The 25,313-nt window shown below is 45.2% G+C and overlaps 3 protein-coding genes across 3 annotated transcripts; 1 reads left to right on the forward strand and 2 right to left on the reverse strand.

Annotated features, from left to right (window-relative positions):
* Positions 1 to 2,768: 2,768 nt before the first annotated feature.
* On the reverse strand, positions 2,769 to 4,181 carry LOC136180482 (ESF1 homolog). The gene has a single exon (XM_065960325.1). The coding sequence runs from the start codon at positions 4,061 to 4,063 to the stop codon at positions 3,743 to 3,745; it is 321 nt and encodes a 106-aa protein (XP_065816397.1). The 5' UTR covers positions 4,064 to 4,181; the 3' UTR covers positions 2,769 to 3,742.
* Positions 4,182 to 6,878: 2,697 nt separating this feature from the next.
* LOC136180477 (E3 ubiquitin-protein ligase TRIM39-like) lies at positions 6,879 to 9,313 on the forward strand. Its single transcript, XM_065960289.1, has one exon. The coding sequence runs from the start codon at positions 6,885 to 6,887 to the stop codon at positions 8,523 to 8,525; it is 1,641 nt and encodes a 546-aa protein (XP_065816361.1). The 5' UTR covers positions 6,879 to 6,884; the 3' UTR covers positions 8,526 to 9,313.
* Positions 9,314 to 22,929: 13,616 nt separating this feature from the next.
* LOC136180481 (ESF1 homolog) lies at positions 22,930 to 24,285 on the reverse strand. The gene has a single exon (XM_065960316.1). It carries the CDS (start codon positions 24,222 to 24,224, stop codon positions 23,904 to 23,906), a length of 321 nt encoding a protein of 106 aa, XP_065816388.1. The 5' UTR covers positions 24,225 to 24,285; the 3' UTR covers positions 22,930 to 23,903.
* Between the last annotated feature and the right edge of the window lie 1,028 nt (positions 24,286 to 25,313).

A 25,313-nucleotide genomic window follows, 5' to 3' on the forward strand; every position in this document is an offset into this window, starting at 1 on the left:
TAATTAAGTGTATTGGAAAGATGCTCAAATGGAACACTTCCTGATGCTAACGTTACTCATGCACAAGAACGACAAATGTTTTACAAGAGAAAATAAAAAGACTGAGAGAAAAGTCTGCAGAGATTTAAGAAAGAGGGCGGGGCGGGGGAGGCGGAGCTAAAGTGAGACCCCCTGCTCGTGCGCTGTCGCTCTACCTTCACTTACTCTCTCATTTTTAATGAGGGGAGAGACTCCTCTGACCGGCTTCAGCTGCCTCATGCCCCCCTCACTGTCTTCAGCAAACAGTGTCCACGGACTCCCAGTTCTCCCAGTAATGAGACCATGAAAATCTTCTTTCATTGAATGATATTTTTTCATTATATTTTTAACCCAGAGAGACAGCACAGTCTAAATTACACAAATCAGTCACGTTACCGAGACGTGTGCATGACTCAGTCTGCGAGTTTAGCCGATTAAAAACAGGAAGTTATCCATTACTCTGTTTCTGTTGCCATGGTGTTGAAACTACACTACAATCAAATCGATGTTTAACAATCTTCAATCGTGGCGACAACCCGACGTGCAGATTGTGCCCGCCTGTCCCAAACAAGCCTTTGTAAAAATCATTGTCATTTTCTCTCCGTGGCTCAGAATGTGAATAGTTTGGAGCTTCTTCTCTGATAAACAAACAAACGTACCGGAGCTTCTTAAAGATGCTGCATCACAATAAAAGCTTTTATTTTGAAGGAGCTGCAGGAACCAGCTTGTCCGTTTGAAACGTCTCAGCTGTGAGAGGAGAGAATCGCGTACACTGCTCTTTGCTCAGTGTCACGATGTATTGAAGAAGGAGCAGATGTTTTGAGTCTCCCGACAAAGAATCAGCAAAACGTCTTAAACAGCAGCCTGTGATTGAAGACACTTTAAGGCAGGGATGTCAAACATCCGGCCCGCGAGACATTTTGGGAAGAAGGAGGAAATGTATTGAAAAATATTTTGAGATTTTTTATAAAATAAATTTTTGTAATATGTATTTTCCCCGAATTGTATTAAAATGAGCAACGTAAAGGTTGATATCATGATACGAATATTAATTAAACGGGGCACTTAAATTATCTTCTCAGCAGGGAGTATCATAAAAAAGAGGAGTGGCTGAGTGCACGAGCTGCTCCTGCATTACGCTAATCAGCAAACAGGCTGAACACCTGAGAGAGGTGACACAGAATGCAGGTTTTCAAGAGAGATCGAAGGAGCGATATTTCTTTAGTTTTATTTGCTCACAAGTTGCCAGAATTGTATGAAAGCTACGAGACTTAACCACAGGGGGCGCTGCACTGCACGCTCATCCTGACGGTCTTCAGTTCTGTCCACTCTTCTTACCAGTTTCTCCTGTCTGCACTGATGGAAAACAAAAGTTTGGCTGATAATAACAAAGCTTCCTATGGAGTGAGCCACAAAGAGCAGCTCTTGCAAATAAAAAACAATCGTCTCTGTCCTGCGTAACGGCCCAGACCGTCTCCTCACATCCAGACGTTGAGCCTGATGATAGACTTATTTTACCTCTGGTTATTGTAAAAACAGTAAATTAAAATGAATAATAACTGATTTTATTTACAGATGGTTCATTTTTAGGTCACCCAGAGGTGAACGTGTTGATCACGTAAAGGTTTCAGACATCACTTCTAAATGCAGTAGCCTGCTGTTGTGCCTTTATCACCAGCTTTAATCAGACTGTAAAAATATAACTATTACTGAACATTTCATTCTTATCTGAAAACAATATCACACACAGGCTGTCCGATCATACAGAGGTCCGCTGGTTTAACTGTGGAGCAGAGCTATAATTCTTCCTTGAATTACTGCACGGAGATGGCACAGATTCATGGCGCATAAAAAGTCAGTGACAGAGTTAGATCACGATATTGCGGACACGGAGAAGAACGGACTGCCAGACTCATATCAAAAGTGGTTTAACTGAGTTTACTTAGTGAAAGAAGTTGAACTCCACACGGAGCTGATCAGACTGCAGTGATCAACTGAAGGATCAATTCAAGTCTGTTGGTTTGGAAACATGTTATCATTTTATAATGCCTAACACTAAAATACCTGAAGATGACTGTTTACATCAAAGACACTCTGTGTGTTTGTGACAACATATTCATGTGAGCAGGTTTAATCTGTGATGAACCTTCTCTCTCACACTCACACACACACACACACACACACACACACACACACACACACACACACACACACACACACACACACACACACACACACACACACCTAAAGTCTCTCTCTCTAATGCACTGATCCCAGGGCAGGTAGAATAACCTGACAAAGTTTCTATAACCTTGAACAGCAATATTAAAACATAATATAATAATCTCAAACAAAACATAATTATGCATGTTTTGTTCTGTAATGTTGTATACTTAAATATTTCCATGGGCCGACATGCAGTTTGCAATGACAGAGTTAACCCCTCTGCTTAATGTACTTATACATTTTATGTGTTAATATGCAGTTTTCTATACAAGTACCTTTTTTTGTCTTTTTTTTAATCATACATTAGCCTATATATCCATGTGTTGAGTTATAGTGATGTCTGCACAATTAGTCCGGCCCACTTGAGGTCTCATTTGAACAAATCCGGCCCCCGACCCAATAGGACTTTGACACCCCTGCTTTAAGGGAAGCAGAATGTGGAGACTTGGTTTGATTGACAGCTCCAGGACGTGATGACTGCAGGGCGTTCTGCTGAATCCAAAGGACCAATCAGAAACACAGAATTCACAAGATGTTATGTTGTCATCTTCATTTGACCTGCAGATAAAATTATCCTCATGCCAGATCATCTTCACATCACAAACTTCTCTTTATTGGAACTCGAGTTACCAAAGAAACATTCATTTAAAGAAAGAAAACTTTTCACCACTTTAGAAACAGCGTCACTCTGTCACTCCCAATTCACACACACTCCGTGCACGCCGCGGTCTGTCAGCGCCGCGCTTTTTGCTCCATCGGGCGGCGCACTCTGCCCCCACTGGATCCTTCACAGGAGAACTACTCCGACTACGAGTGATGGAAAATACGATCAGGAGTCCGTATGTTGTGTTTTATTTTGAAATTGACAGCGCACTCTGTGCGTTTCCTCGTCTGACTTCCTGTCCAGCTTGACGCGTGCCTGCAGCGTGCTCCGTCAGAAACAGATTCACAGCGTGTTTGAAACGCGGCGCTCGCTGTGGAAACACGATCATTGAGTAGAGTGGCGGTGAGCTGCGGTGTAGTGCACGGCGCTGACCGTGCACGGCGCTGACCGACCGCGACGCTCTTGGAGTACGTGGAAACGGGGTAAGATGCTGACAGCTCACAGAAACATCAGCTCACAGCTGCTGGAGGAACAATCTCCCCCAAAGAAAGCTGAAATGTGAAAAGTGATTTACTAAAGTAAAAACCTCGGTGTCATGATGGTGAACGTGTTTCTTGAGGTCCAGGGCGTCGCTCTCTTCTTCTTCATGTGTTTGAAAATAACTGCAGGGCTTCTTTAAGAGTTCTGTGTGAAGAAACTGTCCAAATAAAACATTCTCACAGCATGTGATGCAGCACCATTCACTTTTTCCTGCACCTTCTTCTACTTTGTGGCGTCTCTTTCTGTATAAAAACATCAAACAGGAAGTAGAGTTCATCAGGAGAAACTGTTCCTGCAGGCTGGGACTTCTCCCAGTCTCTGCCGGTCTGCACACTTTTGTGTTGAGAGTTCCACCTACACCAGTTTCTGTTTCTTGCGAGCCTGAAACTGCTCCGTTTTGCTTTTAATCGACTTGACGAGCATAGACAGACTCGGGTCCATCGCTTTCTTCGAGGTGAGGTCGACCGCCGCCGCAGCGTCACGGTCCTTTTCCCGTTTCTTCCCCGCCACCTGCTTCCTGTCGGCTCCCTCCCCCTGATCTCTGAGCCCGTCCTCCAGGCGCCGCTGCTCCTCGTCTCTGCGGCGCTGCTTCTCCGTCAGGATGCTCTGCGTGGCGTTGGTCTTCTTGTAGCTGGGGTGGGAGGGGTCCAGGTTGAAGAGGTGGGAGGTGAACATGGCCTGGAAACGAGGGTCCTTCACATCCACCTGGACGCACAAACAGAGAGAGAGGGAGAATGTTACAACATCGTCATGACCACGATTTAGTCAACACAGAGCTAACAGCCTTCCTTTGACTCCATCACACCACGAGAGAGGGAAATGAACGTCTATATATTTATTTCTTCTTCAGGTCGACTGTTCATCTTTGAAATCAGATCAAAACACGTTAAACGGGACGATTGTGGTCAAACCAAAAGTTTGAACATTTAGCGGCCGAATGCTAAAGTCAAGTCCTGGAAACCGGAGGACATTCAGCTGGAGCAGCACGACCTGTGACATCATCACACCCACCTGGAATTGGTCTTCCTGCTGAAGCTCCTCCCCCTTCTTCTTCAGCAGCTTCTTCTTCTTCTGGCTCAGATTCTGCTGCTCCACGATCTTATCGTAATTAAAGTGTTTGTGTTTGGCTTCGTCGCCCTCGTCCTCCATCAGCAGGGCCATCTCCGCCTGCACACACACACACACACACACACACACACAGAAAACACACACACACACACACACAGAAAACACACACACACACACACACACACACACACACACACAGAAAACACACACACACACACAGAAAAAACACACACAGAAAACAAACACACACACACAGAAAACACAGACAGACAGACACACAGAAAACACACACACACACAGAAAACACACACACACAGAAAACACACACATAGAAAACAAACACACACACACAGAAAACACACACACACACAGAAAACACAATCACACACACAGAAAACACACACACACACACAGAAAACACACACACACAGAAAACACACACACACACACACACACACACACACAGAAAACACACACACACACACAGAAAACACACACACACACACAAAACACACACACACACACAAAACACACACACACACACACACACAGAAAACACACACACACACACACAGAAAACACAATCACACACACACAGAAAACACACACACACACACACACACAGAAAACACACACACACACACACAGAAAACACAATCACACACACAGAAAACACACACACACACACACACACGGCACACACACACACACACACACACACACACACACACACACACACACACACACACACGTTGAGATGCTGTCTTCAGGTGATATTTACAGATGTGATAAACTCACGTGGAGCTGCAGCCATTGACCTCTGACCTTTTGTTTCTCCAGCTCTTCTTCCTCCTCAGCGGTGCGCTCCTCCTCCTCCCCTTTCTTCTTCTTCTTCTTCTTCTTCTGTTGCTTCTTCACGTCTGCACACACACAAAACAAATCATGACCTGACACGCTGCAGAGCTCTGAAGATCAAACAATTCAATTCAGACACGTTAGAGACACGTGAGAGCATGAATAAAAACCAGGAAGAACACTTCAGGTTTACATCCCGAGACATCTGAGCTGTTTGTTCTTCTCACAGGTAACAAGACGAGGAAGAAGAATGAAGCTTTACTCTTCTATGTTGACCTTATTGTTTCAAACTAAACTCCATCACTGACAGTCTGTCAGCTGGGTTTATAAATACAGAAAATAATTAAATTCTGAACAATTCCAGAAACCACACAGGCCTGGTGGTGTCAGACCACTCCTACAGGACTCTCCTGCTACACTGCTGCAGAAACAACAGGTTTCCATGTAGACCTCTGACTGCTGCTATGACACACAACGACCACTAGATGGAGCCCAACATGAAGAAACAAGAAGTGATCAGTTCTGTTCTGCTGCCACAACAAGCACCAAACTCTCCTGATACATGAGAGTGACTGTAATAAATGAACTCGAGTATCTTATTCAGAAAGAAGATACAACGACTTTAATGAGACTCTTCCTCTTCTCAGATCAGATCAGATCAGTCTATTGAAGCTGGTATTTCACAACAGCCCTGTGACTCAGAGGGAAGAAACAAGCTGCAGTTAGAGGCGGAGCCACAGGTGAGGGAGGAGAGCTTCAGCGTCACTCTGAAGAAATAAAACTTAAAGTTTGTCAGGGTGTCGACCACGCAGCCGTCCAGAAAGGTCTCCGTTTCTCTTCAAAGAAATTAAACTAACTTCATCCAATCTTTGTCAACGACACAGCAGAGTCTCTGCAAACACTGGTGAGTACAGCTGATCATGTTTACACTTTGAACAACCAGGATTTACACTCAACTCTTCATTTCACTCTCTCTTCATACTCCAGCTTGTTAAACTGTGTGTGTGTGTGGGTGGGTGGGTGGGTGGGTGTGTGTGTGTGTGTGTGTGTGTAACTGAGGTTCTCTCATTTGGACTTTGGTTTATTTCTAACTTCCTTGTATCGTTGTTGTTTACTGATAACATCCTGCTGCCAAACTAAATTCTATTTCCTCTGGCTGTTTCACAATAAAAGCTTGACATGGAGAAACAAAAATTAGGCTTTTAATTTGAAGGAAGCAGAGAAGGAAGTGAAATTTGTTTTCATTCAAGTCATGTTTTTCATGGGCACAACCCACATCCTCAACTCTGCTGCTCATCCCACAAATGCATGTTCCTTACAAATGTGGCAACATTTAAAAGAGAAATAAACAGGCTTTCCAACAGTATAATGTTTATTGCCAAGAAGCATTGTTACAACAAACAAACAAAAAATCTACTAAACACAAATTTCCAGATTTTTTGTGCAATGTTTATATATCCTGTTACTCACCTACTGTCAGGGCTGGACTGGATTGTCATCACGCAGATCACCTGCTGTCTAAACCTGCGAGTAAATTAATCTAATATTTTTCTTTCTTTCACTTTGTGTAGATATGGCTGCTGCAAACTATCATCGGTCTGAGGATCAGTTTCTCTGCTCCATCTGTCTGGATGTGTTCAATGATCCTGTCACCATATCATGTGGACACAACTTCTGCAAAAACTGCATCACTGAACACTGGAACACCAGCGACCAGTACACGTGTCCAATATGTAAGAAGGTTTTTAACACCAGACCTGAGCTGCACGTCAACACTTTGCTCTCTGAGATGGTTGGTCAGTTCAGAGACAAAGCTCAGCAGGAAGCCAGCAGCAGCAGCTCAGAGCTACAAGAGTCCAAACCAGGAGAAGTTCTCTGTGACGTCTGCACTGGACCCAAACTGAAGGCCCTGAAGTCCTGCTTAGACTGTCTGGTCTCCTACTGTGAGACTCACCTGGAGCCTCATCTGACAGCTTCACGTCTGAAAAGACACCAGCTGATCGACCCTGTGGAGAACCTGGAGGACAGGATGTGTATGAAGCACGATAAACCTCTGGAGCTGTTCTGTAAGACCGATCAGACCTGTGTCTGCATGCTCTGCTCTGTTTTAGACCACAAGACACACAAGTTTGTTCCTCTGAAAGAAGAATATGAAGAAAAGAAGGCAGAGCTAGAGGAGACAGAGGCTGAAATTCAGCAGATGATCCAGAAAAGACAACTGAAGATTCAAGAGATCAAACACTCAGTGGACCTCAGTAAGGACGATGCAGACAGAGAGATGGCAGAAGGTGTTCGAGTCTTCACCGCTCTGAAGAAGTCTGTTGAGAGAGGCCGGGCCGAGCTCATCGACACGATCGAAAAGAAGCTGAAAACAACAGAGAAACAGGCCGAAGCTTTCATCAAAGAGCTGGAGCAGGAAATCTGTGAGCTGATGAAGAGGAGCACTGAGGTGCAGCAGCTCTCACGCTCTGAAGACCACCTCCATCTAATCCAGAGAGTCCAGTCTGTTAACTCTGCTCCACCCACCAAAGACTGGACAGAGGTTAATGTCTGTCAACCACTTTATGAGGAGACTGTGAGGAACGCTGTGGCTCAGCTGGAGGAGACTCTCAGTGAAGAGATGAAGAAGTTGGTTCAAGCTGAGCTGAAGAGAGTCCAGCAGTATGCTGTGGATGTAACTCTTGATCCTGATACAGCACAACCTAATCTCATCCTGTCTGAAGATGGGAAACAAGTTCATCATGGTGATGTGACGAAGAATCTTCCAGACAACCCAGAGAGATTCTCTTCTTGTGTTTGTGTTTTAGGAAAGCAGAGTTTCTCTTCAGGCAGATTTTACTTTGAGGTTCAGGTTAAAGGAAAGACTGATTGGGATTTAGGAGTGGTCAGAGAGTCCATCAACAGGAAGGGATTAATCACAGCGTGTCCTGAGAAAGGTTTCTGGAGTATATGTTTGAGAAATGGAAATGAATATAAAGCCTGTACTGGCCCTTCAGTCTGTCCCTCTCTGAAGTGTCGTCCTGAGAAGGTGGGGGTGTTTGTGGATTATGAGGAGGGTCTGGTCTCCTTTTATGATGTGGACTCTGCAGCTCTGATCTACTCCTTTACAGACTGCTCCTTCACTGAGAAACTCTTCCCTTGCTTCAGTCCTAGTCTGAATTATGGAGGTAAAAACTCTGCACCTCTGATCATCTCTCCTGTCAGTGTGAAATAATCAAAGACTTCATGTATTGATTCTCATCCGAGTACAAACCATCCTATTTAGTGACAACACGGTATATTTGGGCGGCAGTTGCTCAGTCTGTAGGGACTTGGGTTGGGAATCGGAGGATCGCTGGCAAGTCCGGAAATTGGTCTGGTAGCTGGAGAGGTGCCAGTCCACTTCCTGAGCACTGCCGAGGTGCCCTTGAGCAAGGCACCTAACACCCCCCCCCCCCCCCCCCCCCCCCACCACCAGCTCAGGAGCGCCCACTGTGGGCAGCCCCCTCACTCTGAGACCTCTCCATTAGTGCATGTCCACAGGATCCTGTTTGTGCATGTGTGTGTATTTCGGCCTATGTTTGTGTAGCATGTTAACTAGACAGAGTGTAAAAACGAATTTCCCCTCGCGGGATCAATAAAGCATAAATTATTATTATTATAATATTTGACATATTTGACAGAATCAGATCATCGTGTTCGTTGATTTACTTTATAGTTCAGAGGTTTGTCCTCGTAAACACACAAACTGATTTGATTGACTCAGCTCATCATTGAGACGCATCATTTATGTGATAACGTTTATTTTAACCCTTTAAACTTCACTGACTTCCAACTTCAGATCGAGAGGAAAAGACTGTAGAAGACATTAATTCAATAAGTTTATATTTGTCTGAAATGTCTTTGGTGTCTCTTTGACTGAGTTCTGCTGTACGTATGATAGTGTTGATAAAAAGTCAAAGAAATCTGTAAATATGTGATTTTGAAACAAAAACTTCTAAATAAACTTGTTGTTGAAGACGAGGTCTGAGTAAGTACTGATTGACACGTATGACCCAGAACGTCCACCAGATACGTGTGCTTTGTGTGTCCACTCCCTCATCCGTCAACACCCACAGGCTGAGTTCTCAGAGCGCAGCACGGAGCAGCACCGCCGGACAGCTGGAGTCACCAGACCAAGGAGTTCCCACGGTAATTACAGAATCAGGAGTGACATCGACAGATAACACGATGTATGAGGTATAAAACCGTTATAAACACATCAACAAACACACAGAAGGTCATTGTTCTGAACTCGGGATGTTAATGATTAATCATCTATCGATTAATCGCCGTTAAGAATTTAACCGATTAGAAATGTATTCACTGACGATCTGTTTACAGTTTAACCGGCGGTCACATGTAATACCAATTCATACCAAAAGAGGGCGCCCGTCACATTTACAACTCAGAAAAACTGCTGTTATCACTACTAAAGGAAGAAGAGGTGCTGTGAAAAGTGAGGAGAAATGTAAGTGGTCAGCAGAGAGAGTGTTTTCTGCAGCTGGACTTGTTGTGAATAGACTGAGCACACGACTCAGCCCTGGTCACTTAGAGCTGCTCGTCTTTGTAAAGCACTAAGCCGTACATATATTTTGGTGAGTAGAGTATTTAATGCGATCACAACTCACGGCTGAATGTGTTGAAATATTAATTTGCCTACAAAGCAGAATAATTAAGTGTATTGGAAAGATGCTCAAATGGAACCATTCGTGATGCTAACGTTACTCATGCACAAGAACGACAAATGTTATACAAGAGTGTAAGAGCCAATATGCAAATTATTGATTAATACTAAATATCGAGTTAAAAATGATTAAAATCTAATAACAGTAATTTCATGTAAATTCATAACGTTTAAAATTGTTTTAAAGGCATAATTTAGTCATTTATAAATGATAAAAAGGTTATTGTTTATGTTCTTGGATGTTTGTTATGACAGCACTGCGTAGTTAAAGTTGTGACGGATGTGACGTAAGCAGTTTGGAGTCCAATATTGATGGAAGCTACACAGTTTTTTGACCATGCGTTAGACCGTTTGTTAAATCTGTATTTTATTTTGAAGTTTTTTCAGTAAACCTTTTAAAAAGAAGGAAAGCTGTCCTGTCTTTTCGCTCGCGTTGCAAATACTGTGAGTTGACTCCAAAAAGTGGTACAGAGGACGAAGAAAGAGACGGAGTGCCACTACATTTTGTCAAAAAACTAGCTTAAAGGATCAATAAGCTGGAACGTGCCCGGGCGCGGGGAGAGCGCAGCTGTCCGCTCGGGAGAAGGGGAGATAACAAAAGAGAGCTCACCTAATGAAGCCAGCAGAAACGGGTTATCCTTTAAAATACTCTCCAAGAAAAGGTAACGTGAAACCTAAATACTACCCTCGTGCATTTCCATGGAAGGATGTATAGCCGACGCAGGAAGATAATTGAAGCCCGTGCCGAAATTAAAGGAGGATTGCAGGAAATAATTCAAGTTGTAGATTCTCCGTGTCAGCTCGTATTTTAAGCCTTGAAACAGTCAATGTGGATTTCGGCCTTATTTAAGAAGTTGTTTGCACTCGTTTTATGAAGAAAAAGTGCCTTAAAGGTTAAGTGCTTTTAAACCTTTGCATTCAACTAGAGCCTTACTCTGCAATATTAAGATGATTGATGAAAAGGAAAAAGAGATTGGATGTCTTGAGGATACAATGGATTCAGGACGGACACGCAGGTTGACAGAGAAAGCCTTAGAGGAGAAATTGCAAAAAAAATATAGCATTAAGAAGAAGAAAATTAGGAGCTCTCACAAGTAAAAGAAATGAAGTGGACAAAATGATGAGTGATGCTCAGAGTTTACAAGGTGTTAAAGATGTGATGGAAAATGATTTTTCACTCGCTGTAGACAAGTTTAGTTGCCTCAACAATGAAGTTGCAAGCCTTTTGTCTGAAGATGAAAAAACATTTGATCAGGAACAATGGTTTGAACCCAAAATGGCATCCATCAAAGAATTCATAAAAGCTACTAAAACATGGATCGCCGCTGTGCATGAACGCTCTTTTCAAAAAGAGGATGATGCGGAAATTGACCCGCAAGATGCTGTTAAAGCAAGTGACAGTATTTCACAAGTAGGTGTCAGCAATGTTGGACACAATCGTCAATATGGATCTCAAGTAAGTCGCAGAACAGCCATATCACAGGTGTCCTCGACACGTGTTAGACAAGAGGTGGAACATGCAGCTCTGCTTGAACGTGCTGCGGCACAGAAGAAAAGGCAGCAGCTTGAGTTTGAAATGGCCAGAATCAAAAGCGCAAAAGAAGAACTTGAGTTGGAAACCGCATTAGCAGAAAGCAGTGCAAAATTAAAAGTGCTCAAAGAATATGAAAGATCAGAGGATGGTTCCAGTAGCCGTGGTTACAGTAGTCACGCACTAGTACAAAAGCTAAGAGGTGGGGGCATGAAGCAGGAAGAAACCAGTGTATCGCTTCCTCAGCCAGTTGATCCAGGCTTTCATGCTCAATTGCAAATGTTGCACTCTCAAGTACCAAAAGTGGCTCAACAAGATTAGCAACGCTCAGGCCAACAGAGGTGACGAGATGCTAAAAGTGATGCAAAATCAGAATGTTATCACTGAGCTTCTGGTAAAGCAACAAAAGCAATCCCAGCTACCAACAAAGGACATTACTGTCTTCAAGGGCGACACATTGCAATACAAATCTTTCATTAGATCGTTTGAGCACTCAATAGAACGAAAGACAGACAATGATCAGGACAAATTGTACTTTTTGGAACAGTTTACAAGAGCTAGTTCGCAGCTGTGCTCATATGCCACCTAGCAAAGGCTACTATAAAGTGAAGCAACTGCTTCATGATCACTATGGGGATGAACTACAGATCGCCAGCGTGTACATTGATAAAGCACTGAAATGGCCGCAGATCAAATCTGATGATGGAAAGGCATTAAATGCTTATGCAATGTTTTTGGTTGGATGTCGCAACACTATGGAAGACATAGAATTTCTAGAAGAGATGGACAACCCTACCAACTTACGGAAGGTGGTATCCAAACTACCCTTCAAAATGAAAGAACTTTGGCGTGCTGAAGCTTACGATGTCAAACAGCGAAAAGGCAGAAGAGCAAAGTTTGCTGATTTGGTGAACTACATAGACCGCCAAGCTAAAATAATGATCGATCCACTGTTTGGTATTATACCAGACAGCCGCCCAACCATAATTGGAAAGATCGAACAAAAGGAAAGGCATCCTCCTAAGAGAGAGGTCCGTGGAAGCAGTTTCGCTACCAACGTTTTCCAAAATAAAAGACCTCAAGAAACATATGTGATGTCAGGTAATTCAAGCAAAACCAGGATTGCCTTTGAGAAGCCATGTTTGTACTGTCAGCAGTTTCACATTCTAACTTCATGCAACAAAATATAAAAATCAGCCACACAAAGAACGTGTTGATTTCTTGAAGTCAAATGGCTTGTGTTTTGGCTGCTTAACCCCTGGCCATCTCAGCAAGTTCTGCAAAAGACGAATGGAGTGTAAAGTATGTGGGTTAAGTCATCCAGACATTTTACACATGGAAAAAAGAGAAGATTCTGTCTCACCTGAGAAGAATGAAGGTGCTCACGGAAACAAATTATCGTGTGCTCAAGTTTCTGTCACGCAAGAGTCTTGTAGCCTAACGGGGGCCGGAAAAGCTGAATGTGTGCTGTCGATAGTACACTTAAATCAAAAAAGAGCGACAAGTATGTTGAAACGTACGCCTTCATGGACCTGGGAAGCACAGCAACGTTCTGCACAGGAGACCTGCAAAAGAAACTGAACACTAAAGGGAAACCAACACAATTACTTCTCAGCACAATGAGTCAAGACAAACCTGGAGAACAGAAGCTAATAAATAGCTATGTGATATCGGACCTGGAAGTGTGCGGCCTGGAAGACACCAAACATATTGAGCTACCAAAAGTGTACACTCACAGCAACATACCAGTTCACGCCGAAAATATACCCAGGCAGTCAGATATTCAACAGTGGCCTTATCTCAGCGAAGTGCGTTTGCCAGAATTAGAAGCAGATGTAGGCCTACTTATTGGAGCAAACTGTCCAAAGGCTATGGAGCCATGGCGCATCATTAACAGTCAAGATGGAGGCCCTTATGCTGTTAAGACGGCCATTGGATGGGTCGTGAATGGTCCCATGAGAAAGGAACTGGAGGACACAGAGAACAAACCGCCTCAGTGTTCAGTGAACAGGATCTCAGTGATGGAAGTTGAGAAGTTACTTGTCCAACAGTACAACACTGATTTCCCAGAGCGCAACTACGACGACAAAGAAGAGTTGTCGCAAGAAGACAAACAGTTCATGCAGTCTATGCAGAAAACAGCAATGCTGGAAAACGGACATTACAGCATTGGATTGCCGCTCAGGAACGTGAAGCTCCAGATGCCTAATAACCGCTGTGTGGCGGAGCAGCGCATAGCCAGTTTGCACAGAAAGCTCAAGAAGAATCCTGAGTTCTTTGAAGAGTGCAAAGAGTTCATGGATACTATCATAAGCAAAGGCTATGCTGTCCAAGTTCCGGCACACCAGCTGAATCGTGACGACAACAGGGTGTTCTACATACCGCACCATGGGGTGTATCACCCTAAGAAAAGAAAACTACAAGTGGTCTTCGACTGCACAGCCTCGTATCAGGGCCGGTCTTTGAACTGTGAGTTACTACAAGGACCCGACCTGACCAATACGTTGGTTGGTGTCCTCTTAAGATTTCGTGAGGAGTCAATAGCCATAATGGCAGACATCGAGTCAATGTTTTATCAAGTTAAGGTGCCAGAAAAAGACGCAGATCTCCTCCGCTTTCTTTGGTGGCCCAACGGCAACTTGAATGGGCCAATGAAGGAATTTAGGATGGCAGTGCACCTATTTGGGGCCACTTCATCGCCAAGCATTGCTTCGTATGCCCTTCGAAGAACCGCTGAGGACCATAGAGCTACTGCCTCCCCAGAAGCTGTCCAAACAGTCCTGCGCAACTTTTATGTGGACGACTGTTTGAAGAGCGTAGCTACAGAAGACGATGCAGTGACATTGGCAAGTGATCGCCGTACCTTGTGTGCCAGAGGAGGTTTCAATCTGGTGAAGTGGATGAGTCATAGCCGAAAGGTGTTGATGTCCATTCCAGAAGTACACAGAGCTAGTGGAGTAAAAGATTTGGATCTAAGCCATGAAGCTCTACCAGTCGAGAGGACTCTTGGCATACAGTGGGATACAGAAACGGATACCTTCACTTACAGCATGAAGCTGCAAGACAGGCCGTTGACGAGGAGGGGCATTTTATCCATCGTCAATTCTATCTTCGACCCCCTCGGCTTTTTGGCTCCAGTCATCCTGCCAGCCAAACTTCTGCTGAAAGAGCTTTGTAAGGAGCAGCATGGTTGGGATGAGAACATTGGTGAAAAACATGCTGAAGAGTGGAAAAGATGGAAAGAAGACATTACTCTGCATGATCTTGCTGACTTCCACGTGAGCAGATGTTTAAAACCCACAGACTTCGGATGCGCTGCCACAGCGCAGTTACATCATTTCTCGGATGCCTCAGAGTACGCATATGGCACTGTGACTTATCTGCTGCTAGAAAACAAACAAGGCAAGAAACATTGTTCTTTCCTGATGGGAAAATCAAGAGTCGTCCCACTCAAGCAAGTTACAATACCCCGGCTTGAATTGACTGCGGCAGTCATGGCAGTGAAGATGGACAAGATGTTACGTCAAGAACTTCAAGTTCCACTTCAACCATCTATCTTCTGGACAGACAGCACTACCGTACTCAGGTATATTGACAATGAAACAGCTCAATTCAAAACTTTTGTTGCGAACAGAGTTACACTGATCCGCGAAGCCACCAAACCATCTCAGTGGAGCTACGTCGGATCAGCAGAAAATCCTGCAGATCAAGCCAGCAGGGGTCTGAAGGCCAAGAGTTTGATACAAAAGGGAACATGGATTAATGGACCGAACTTCCTGTTGCAAAATGAACATGATTGGCCCAAGCAACCCGTGCAAAGGAAGGAAAGCCTTTAAGATGACCCAGAGGTCAAGAACCCGGTTATAGTCAACACCATCAAAATCGAAGATAACGTGGAACCAATGAACCAGTTGATCAACTACTACTCGGACTGGCATAAACTTAAAAGGTCAGTGGCCTGGATTCTAAAGCTGAAGGAAACCTTGCGCCAACTGAAAGATGAAAGAAAGGAGTTCTCGAGAACAGTCAATCAAACAGAAAAGGACCCTGAAAAGCAAAGATCAAAGTTAGAAAGGCACATGGAAAAATACAAAACAACAAAAGGAAAGAAACCGCTTACCTTAGAAGATTTGGACACTGCAGAATCCGCAATAATCCAGTTCAGCCAAAGACAGCAGTACAGTGAAGAAATCAAAGCTCTGCAAAAAGGAAAACAAGTCAGTCGAAACAGTCAGCTGTTCAAACTGGATCCGATTCTGCAAGATGGCACATTGAGAGTTGGCGGAAGACTCAACAAGTCGGCCATGCCAGAGAATGCCAAGCATCCAGGGATACTCTCTAAGCATTGTAGAGCTGCCACATTGATCTTGAGAGACATACACCAAAGAACAGGACACTACGGACGCAGTTATGTCATGGCACAATTAAGAAGCAAGTATTGGATCCCACAAGCCAATTCTGCTGTCCGAACAATAATCAACAAGTGTGCAGTATGTCGCAGGATCAGCGGAAGAGTTGGAGAGCAAAAGATGGCGAACTTGCCTGAAGATCGCCTCTTGCCTGACAAACCTCCCTTTACGAACACCGGCGTTGATTATTTCGGGCCTTTTGATGTTAAGCGGGGCCGGAGTACAGTCAAGAGATATGGCATATTGTTCACCTGCCTTACCCTTAGAGCCGTGCACATCGAAGTTGCAGACAGCCTTGATACCGACTCCTGCATCAATGCAATTTAGCGTTTTGTGTCTAGAAGAGGTCAAGTTACCATCATGCGCTCTGACAACGGCACAAACTTTGTCGGTGCTGAAAGGGAGATGAGGGAAGCAATTCAACTCTTTGATCATGACAAAATTGAAAGGCTCTTGCAACCAAAGGGGATACAGTGGATATTCAACAGCCCAGCAGCTTCCCACCAGGGCGGGATTTGGGAAAGACAGATTCGAACTGTGCGAATAATCTTCAATTCTCTGTTGAAAGAACAAGCTGTGAATGATGATTGTCTTCAGACAATAATGTGTGAGGTTGAGAGCATCATCAACGGCAGGCCACTCACAAGTATCTCAGATGACGTGAATGACCTTGAGCCTCTGACACTCAATCATTTGTTGTTGTTGAAGTCACAACCTATCATGCCTCCAGGCATTTTCAGCAAAAATGCTGGAAGCAAGTCCAATATTTAGCAGACTTGTTTTGGACCAGATGGACCTGCGAGTACCTCCCACTCCTCCAGGAACGACAGAGGTGGTCAAAACTACGAAGAAACTTCATAGTCGGAGATGTTGTGTTGTTGGTGGACAGTTCATCACCTCGCAACTCCTGGCTGATGGGCAGAGTGGTAGAGACCTTACCCGACTCCAGCGGAGCAGTTCGTAGGGTGAAGATAAAAACCAAGACCAGCCTCTTGGAAAGACCTGTTACCAAACTGTGCTTGTTAGAAGAAGCGGCGTCAAACGAGAAGATTTGAGAAAAAAAAAAAAAAAAAAAAAGGAAGAAGCACAGGGAATAACTTTAAATTGGACATTTCATGGACATTTGATTTATTTGGCTCTTAATGTTTTAATTTGTAATTGTTTAGTCCGCCTGCCTAACCAATTAGGGGCCGGGTAATGTAAGAGCCAATATGCAAATTATTGATTAATACTAAATATCTAGTTAAAAATGATTAAAATCTAATAACAGTAATTTCATGTAAATTCATAACGTTTAAAATTGTTTTAAAGGCATAATTTAGTCATTTATAAATGATAAAAAGGTTATTGTTTATGTTCTTGGATCCAAGATCCAAGATGGCGGCGCCCTGCTCGGCTGCGGCTGCAGTGGCTCATGATAGCAACAGGAATATAATGGCAAATAACCCAGTCAGTTCTGATAATTTCACAGTAAACCTGCAGCGAAGTTACTCTAAAGTAATATACGACCGCCAGGCAATTTTAGTTTTAGGTAAATCAAACAGTTTCAGTCCGGTAGATGCGACTACTCTGGACCTTCTACGTAGCCTCGGAATACTACGCCGGCTACATCCAGCGGCCTGTGAAGCAGCGGAGCCTCGTACCAGCGGTGTCCGCCAGCGGAGGAGACGGAAGCGGTGTGACCGGAAGCAGAAACGGGGATGCCGAGCGGGGCTAACAACCAAGCTAAAAGCTAACCCGCACAGAACGCCGCTTCCTTCCATCATGCTTTCTAATGTCCGCTTCCTGGAGAACAAACTGGACTACCTGAAGCTGGATTTAACTGCAAAACGGGAGATGAGAGACTGCTGCGTCATATTTCTCACAGAAACGTGGCTGAAACCATCCGTTCCAGATGAGGCAGTTAGCATAGAGGGGCTAACATTATTTCGGTCGGATAGGAGCAGCTCTCTCACTGGTAAATCCTGAGGCGGCGGTGTTTGCATATACACCAACAACAACTGGTGCAACAACGGTGAGATAGTCTCAAGTCACTGCTCTCCTGATGTAGAACTACTGACTATAAAATGCAGGCCTTTTTATTTACCCCGGGAATTCACTGTTATGATCTTCACAGCAGTGTACATTCCTCCCAGTGCAAACACCAGAGAAGCCCTGAATGTTTTATACCGCTCCATCAGTGAACTGCAATCTACACATCCAGAGGGAGTTTTCATTGTGGCAGGGGACTTTAATCAGGCCAATATGAAAACTGTTTTTCCTCATTTCCACCAATATGTGGATTTTGCAACCAGGGGTGGGAGCATGCTGGACCTGGCCTACAGCAACATCAAGAAGGCATTCAAGGCTGCACCCCGCCCCCACCTTGGCTCCTCAGACCATCTCTCTGTGATGCTAATTCCAGCATACAAGTCCCTGCTGATCAAGAAAAAACCCACAGTGAAGCAGGTGAGGGCCTGGCCTGAGGGAGCTATGGAAGCATTACAGGACTGCTTTGAATGCACGGACTGGGACATGTTCAAGGCGGCTGCTACGGACAATCACCAGACGTGTGTGGAGGAGTATGCCGAGTCTGTGTCTGCATACATTCAGAAGTGCATGGAGGATGTTAGTGTGATCAAGAACATCTCCACACGGGCCAACGAGAAACCCTGGATGACTAGTGAAGGTACGTGCAATGCTGAAAGCCCGGAACGACGTTTTTAAATCTGGCGACATGGTGGCACTAAAAACAGCCAGAGCCAACCTGAACCGTGCCATAAAGGTTGCAAAGCGTGCTCACAGTCAGAAAGTGCAGGACTTCTTCGAGGACCCCACGAACACCAGACGAATGTGGCAGGGCATCCAAGTCATCACAGACTATAAAGCTACTCCTCCCCCCTGTGACAACAACATCAACGACCTCAACGACCTCAACAACTACTTTGCAAGGTTTGAGGCACTCAACACCACTCCAGCGAGGAAATCTATTCCTCACTCCGATGAGCAGCCAATCAGCCTGGACGCAGCTGATGTCCGGAGAACCCTGAGGAGAGTGAACACCCAGAAAGCAGCGGGCCCTGACGACATACCGGGACGGGTGCTTAAGGAATGTGCTGACCAGCTGGCTGGGGTTCTCACAGACATCTTCAACACCTCGCTGATCCAGGCTGTGGTACCATCATGTTTAAAGACTGCTACAATCATACCAGTGCCTAAAAAATCCACAATCTCCTCGCTCAATGATTACCGCCCTGTAGCACTAACCCCCATCATGATGAAGTGCTTTGAGAGGCTGGTAAAGGACCACATTGTCTCCAGACTTCCCCCCACATTCGACCCGTACCAGTTTGCTTACCGCCCAAACCGCTCCACAGAGGATGCCATCTCCTCTGCACTCCACCTGGGCTTACAACATCTGGAAGAGAAGGACACACATGTGCGGATGTTGTTTCTGGACTTCAGCTCAGCGTTCAATACAATCATCCCGCAGCATCTGGTGAGCAAACTGGCCCCCCTTGGTTTCAGCACCCCCCTATGTAACTGGCTGCTTGACTTCCTCACAAACAGACCCCAGTCTGTGCGGGTGGGCAACAACACCTCCAGTGTCCTCTCCCTGAGCACCGGCTCCCCTCAGGGCTGCGTCCTGAGTCCGCTGCTGTTCACCCTGATGACCCATGACTGCTGCGCCAGGTCCACTACTAACCACATCGTGAAGTTTGCAGACGACACAACAGTAGTGGGCCTCATCCGTGACAACAACGACATGGACTACAGAGAGGAGGTGAAACATCTGGTTGACTGGTGCAGAACCAACAACCTGACCCTGAACGTCGATAAAACCAAAGAGATCATCGTCGACTTCAGGAGGCGCCAGCCCAGCCACACACCACTCCTCATCAATGGCACAGCAGTGGAGAGAGTTAGCAGCACAAAGTTCCTGGGGGTGCAGATAACAGACACTCTGACCTGGTCCCTTCACACCGGTGCTCTTGTGAAAAAAGCGCAGCAGCGCATGCACTTTCTGCGTCGGATGAAGAGAGCACACCTCCCTCCTCCTATTCTCACCACCTTCTACAGAGGCACTATAGAGAGCATCATAACAAACTGCATCTCTGTCTGGTCCGGAAGCCTGCAGTGCCTCCGACTGGAAGTCCCTGCAGAGAGTGGTGAGGACGGTGGAAAAGATCATTAAGACTCCACTTCCTCCCATCCAGGAGATTGCAAAGATCCGCTGTCTGACCAGGGCTCAGAAAATCAGCAGAGACACCTCCCACCCCCACCAAGGACTGTTTTCGCTGCTGGACTCTGGAAAGAGGTTCCGCAGCCTCCGAAGCAGAACTTCCAGGTTCTGTAACAGCTTCTTCCCACAGAAAGGGGTCGGGGCGGGGGAGGCGGAGCTAAAGTGAGACCCCCCTGCTCGTGCGCTATCGCTCTACCTTCACTTACTCTCTCATTTTTAATGAGGGGAGAGACTCCTCTGACCGGCTTCAGCTGCCTCATGCCCCCCTCACTGTCTTCAGCAAACAGTGTCCACGGACTCCCAGTTCTCCCAGTAATGAGATCATGAAAATCTTCTTTCATTGAATGATATTTATTCATTATATTTTTAACCCAGAGAGACAGCACAGTCTAAATTACACAAATCAGTCACGTTACCAAGACGTGTGCATGACTCAGTCTGCGAGTTTAGCCGATTAAAAACAGGAAGTTATCCATTACTCTGTTTCTGTTGCCATGGTGTTGAAACTACACTACAATCAAATCGATGTTTAACAATCTTCAATCGTGGCGACAACCCGACGTGCAGATTGTGCCCGCTTGTCCCAAACAAGCCTTTGTAAAAATCTGATTGGTTCAATAGTTTGTCATTTTCTCTCCGTGGCTCAGAATGTGAATAGTTTGGAGCTTCTTCTCTGATAAACAAACAAACGTACCGGAGCTTCTTAAAGATGCTGCATCACAATAAAAGCTTTTATTTTGAAGGAGCTGCAGGAACCAGCTTGTCCGTTTGAAACGTCTCAGCTGTGAGAGGAGAGAATCGCGTACACTGCTCTTTGCTCAGTGTCACGATGTATTGAAGAAGGAGCAGATGTTTTGAGTCTCCCGACAAAGAATCAGCAAAACGTCTTAAACAGCAGCCTGTGATTGAAGACACTTTAAGGCAGGGATGTCAAACATACGGCCCGCGAGACATTTTGGGAAGAAGGAGGAAATGTATTGAAAAATATTTTGAGATTTTTTATAAAATACATTTTTGTAATATGTATTTTCCCCGAATTGTATTAAAATGAGCAACGTAAAGGTTGATATCATGATACGAATATTAATTAAACGGGGCACTTGAATTATCTTCTCAGCAGGGAGCATCATAAAAAAGAGGAGTGGCTGAGCGCACGAGCTGCTCCTGCATTACGCTAATCAGCAAACAGGCTGAACACCTGAGAGAGGTGACACAGAATGCAGGTTTTCAAGAGAGATCGAAGGAGCGATATTTCTTTAGTTTTATTTGCTCACAAGTTGCCAGAATTGTATGAAAGCTACGAGACTTAACCACAGGGGGCGCTGCACTGCGCGCTCATCCTGACGGTCTTCAGTTCTGTCCACTCTTCTTACCAGTTTCTTCTGGCTTGACTGATGGAAAACAAAAGTTTGGCTGATAATAACAAAGCTTCCTATGGAGTGAGCCACAAAGAGCAGCTCGTGCAAATAAAAAACAATCCTCTCTGTCCTGCGTAACGGCCCAGACCGTCTCCTCACATCCAGTGTAGTTTGTGGACACCGGTGTTGAGCCTGATGCATCTCCCGACTAGTTTTACCTCTGGTTATTGTAAAAACAGTAAATTAAAATGAATATTAACTGATTTTATTTACAGATGGTTCATTTTTAGGTCACCCAGAGGTGAACTTGTTGATCACGTAAAGGTTTCAGACATCACTTCTAAATGCAGTAGCCTGCTGTTGTGCCTTTATCACCAGCTTTAATCAGACTGTAAAAATATAACTATTACTGAACATTTCATTCTTATCTGAAAACAATATCACACACAGGCTGTCCGATCATACAGAGGTCCGCTGGTTTAACTGTGGAGCAGAGCTATAATTCTTCCTTGAATTACTGCACGGAGATGGCACAGATTCATGGCGCATAAAAAGTCAGTGACAGAGTTAGATCACGATATTGCGGACACGTAGAAGAACAGACTGCCAGACTCATATCAAAAGTGGTTTAACTGAGTTTACTTAGTTAAAGAAGTTGAACTCCACACGGAGCTGATCAGACTGCAGTGATCAATTGGAGGATCAATTCAAGTCTGTTGGTTTGGAAACATGTTATCATTTTATAATGCCTAATACTAAAATACCTGAAGATGACTGTTTACATCAAAGACACTCTGTGTGTTTGTGACAACAGATTCATGTGAGCAGGTTTAATCTGTGATGAACCTTCACACACACACACACACACACACACACACACACACACACACACACACACAGAAAACACAGACACACAGACACACAGACACACAGACACACAGACACACACACACACACACACACACACACACACACACACACACACACACACACACACACGCACACGCACACGCACACGCACACGCACACGCACACACACACACACACACACACACACACACGCAGTTTGCAATGAGAGTTAACCCCTCTGCTTAATGTACTTATACATTTTATGTGTTCATATGCAGTTTTCTATACAAGTACCTTTTTTTGTATTTTTTTCTAATCATACATTAGCCTATATATCCATGTGTTGAGTTATAGTGATGTCTGCACAATTAGTCCGGCCCACTTGAGGTCTCATTTGAACAAATCCGGCCCCCGGCCCAATAGGACTTTGACACCCCTGCTTTAAGGGAAGCAGAATGTGGAGACTTGGTTTGATTGACAGCTCCAGGACGTGATGACTGCAGGGCGTTCTGCTGAATCCAAAGGACCAATCAGAAACACAGAATTCACAAGATGTTATGTTGTCATCTTCATTTGACCTGCAGATAAAATTATCCTCATGCCAGATCATCTTCACATCACAAACTTCTCTTTATTGGAACTCGAGTTACCAAAGAAACATTCATTTAAAGAAAGAAAACTTTTCACCACTTTAGAAACAGCGTCACTCTGTCACTCCCAATTCACACACACTCCGTGCACGCCGCGGTCTGTCAGCGCCGCGGTTTTTGCTCCATCGGGCGGCGCACTCTGCCCCCACTGGATCCTTCACAGGAGAACTACTCCGACTACGAGTGATGGAAAATACGATCAGGAGTCCGTATGTTGTGTTTTATTTTGAAATTGACAGCGCACTCTGTGCGTTTCCTCGTCTGACTTCCTGTCCAGCTTGACGCGTGCCTGCAGCGTGCTCCGTCTGAAACAGATTCACAGCGTGTTTGAAACGCGGCGCTCGCTGTGGAAACACGATCATTGAGTAGAGTGGCGGTGAGCTGCGGTGTAGTGCACGGCGCTGACCGTGCACGGCGCTGACCGACCGCGACGCTCTTGGAGTACGTGGAAACGGGGTAAGATGCTGACAGCTCACAGAAACATCAGCTCACAGCTGCTGGAGGAACAATCTCCCCCAAAGAAAGCTGAAATGTGAAAAGTGATTTACTAAAGTAAAAACCTCGGTGTCATGATGGTGAACGTGTTTCTTGAGGTCCAGGGCGTCGCTCTCTTCTTCTTCATGTGTTTGAAAATAACTGCAGGGCTTCTTTAAGAGTTCTGTGTGAAGAAACTGTCCAAATAAAACATTCTCACAGCATGTGATGCAGCACCATTCACTTTTTCCTGCACCTTCTTCTACTTTGTGGCGTCTCTTTCTGTATAAAAACATCAAACAGGAAGTAGAGTTCATCAGGAGAAACTGTTCCTGCAGGCTGGGACTTCTCCCAGTCTCTGCCGGTCTGCACACTTTTGTGTTGAGAGTTCCACCTACACCAGTTTCTGTTTCTTGCGAGCCTGAAACTGCTCCGTTTTGCTTTTAATCGACTTGACGAGCATAGACAGACTCGGGTCCATCGCTTTCTTCGAGGTGAGGTCGACCGCCGCCGCGGCGTCACGGTCCTTTTCCCGTTTCTTCCCCGCCACCTGCTTCCTGTCGGCTCCCTCCCCCTGATCTCTGAGCCCGTCCTCCAGGCGCCGCTGCTCCTCGTCTCTGCGGCGCTGCTTCTCCGTCAGGATGCTCTGCGTGGCGTTGGTCTTCTTGTAGCTGGGGTGGGAGGGGTCCAGGTTGAAGAGGTGGGAGGTGAACATGGCCTGGAAACGAGGGTCCTTCACATCCACCTGGACGCACAAACAGAGAGAGAGGGAGAATGTTACAACATCGTCATGACCACGATTTAGTCAACACAGAGCTAACAGCCTTCCTTTGACTCCATCACACCACGAGAGAGGGAAATGAACGTCTATATATTTATTTCTTCTTCAGGTCGACAGTTCATCTTTGAAATCAGATCAAAACACGTTAAACGGGACGATTGTGGTCAAACCAAAAGTTTGAACATTTAGCGGCCGAATGCTAAAGTCAAGTCCTGGAAACCGGAGGACATTCAGCTGGAGCAGCACGACCTGTGACATCATCACACCCACCTGGAATTGGTCTTCCTGCTGAAGCTCCTCCCCCTTCTTCTTCAGCAGCTTCTTCTTCTTCTGGCTCAGATTCTGCTGCTCCACGATCTTATCGTAATTAAAGTGTTTGTGTTTGGCTTCGTCGCCCTCGTCCTCCATCAGCAGGGCCATCTCCGCCTGCACACACACACACACACACACACACACACACACACACACACACACACACACACACACACACACACACACACACACACACACACACACACACACACACACACACACACACACACACACACACAGAAAACACAGACACACAGACACACAGAAAACACACACACACACACACACACACACAGAAAACAAACACACACACAGACAGACAGACAGACAGACACACAGAAAACACAGACACACACACACACACACACACACACACACACACACACACACACACACACACACACACACACACACACACACACACACACACACACACACAGAAAACACAGACACACAGACACACAGAAAACACACACACACACACACACACACACAGAAAACAAACACACACACACACACACACACAAACACAGAAAACACAGACACACACACACACACACACACACACACACACACACACACACACACACACACACACACACACACACACAGAAAACACAGACACACAGACACACAGAAAACACACACACACACACACACACACAGAAAACAAACACACACACACACACACACACACACACACACACACAC

The sequence above is a fragment of the Labrus bergylta genome, chromosome 1 (genome assembly GCF_963930695.1).
Source record: "Labrus bergylta chromosome 1, fLabBer1.1, whole genome shotgun sequence".
Classification (NCBI taxonomy): Eukaryota; Metazoa; Chordata; class Actinopteri; order Labriformes; family Labridae; genus Labrus; species Labrus bergylta.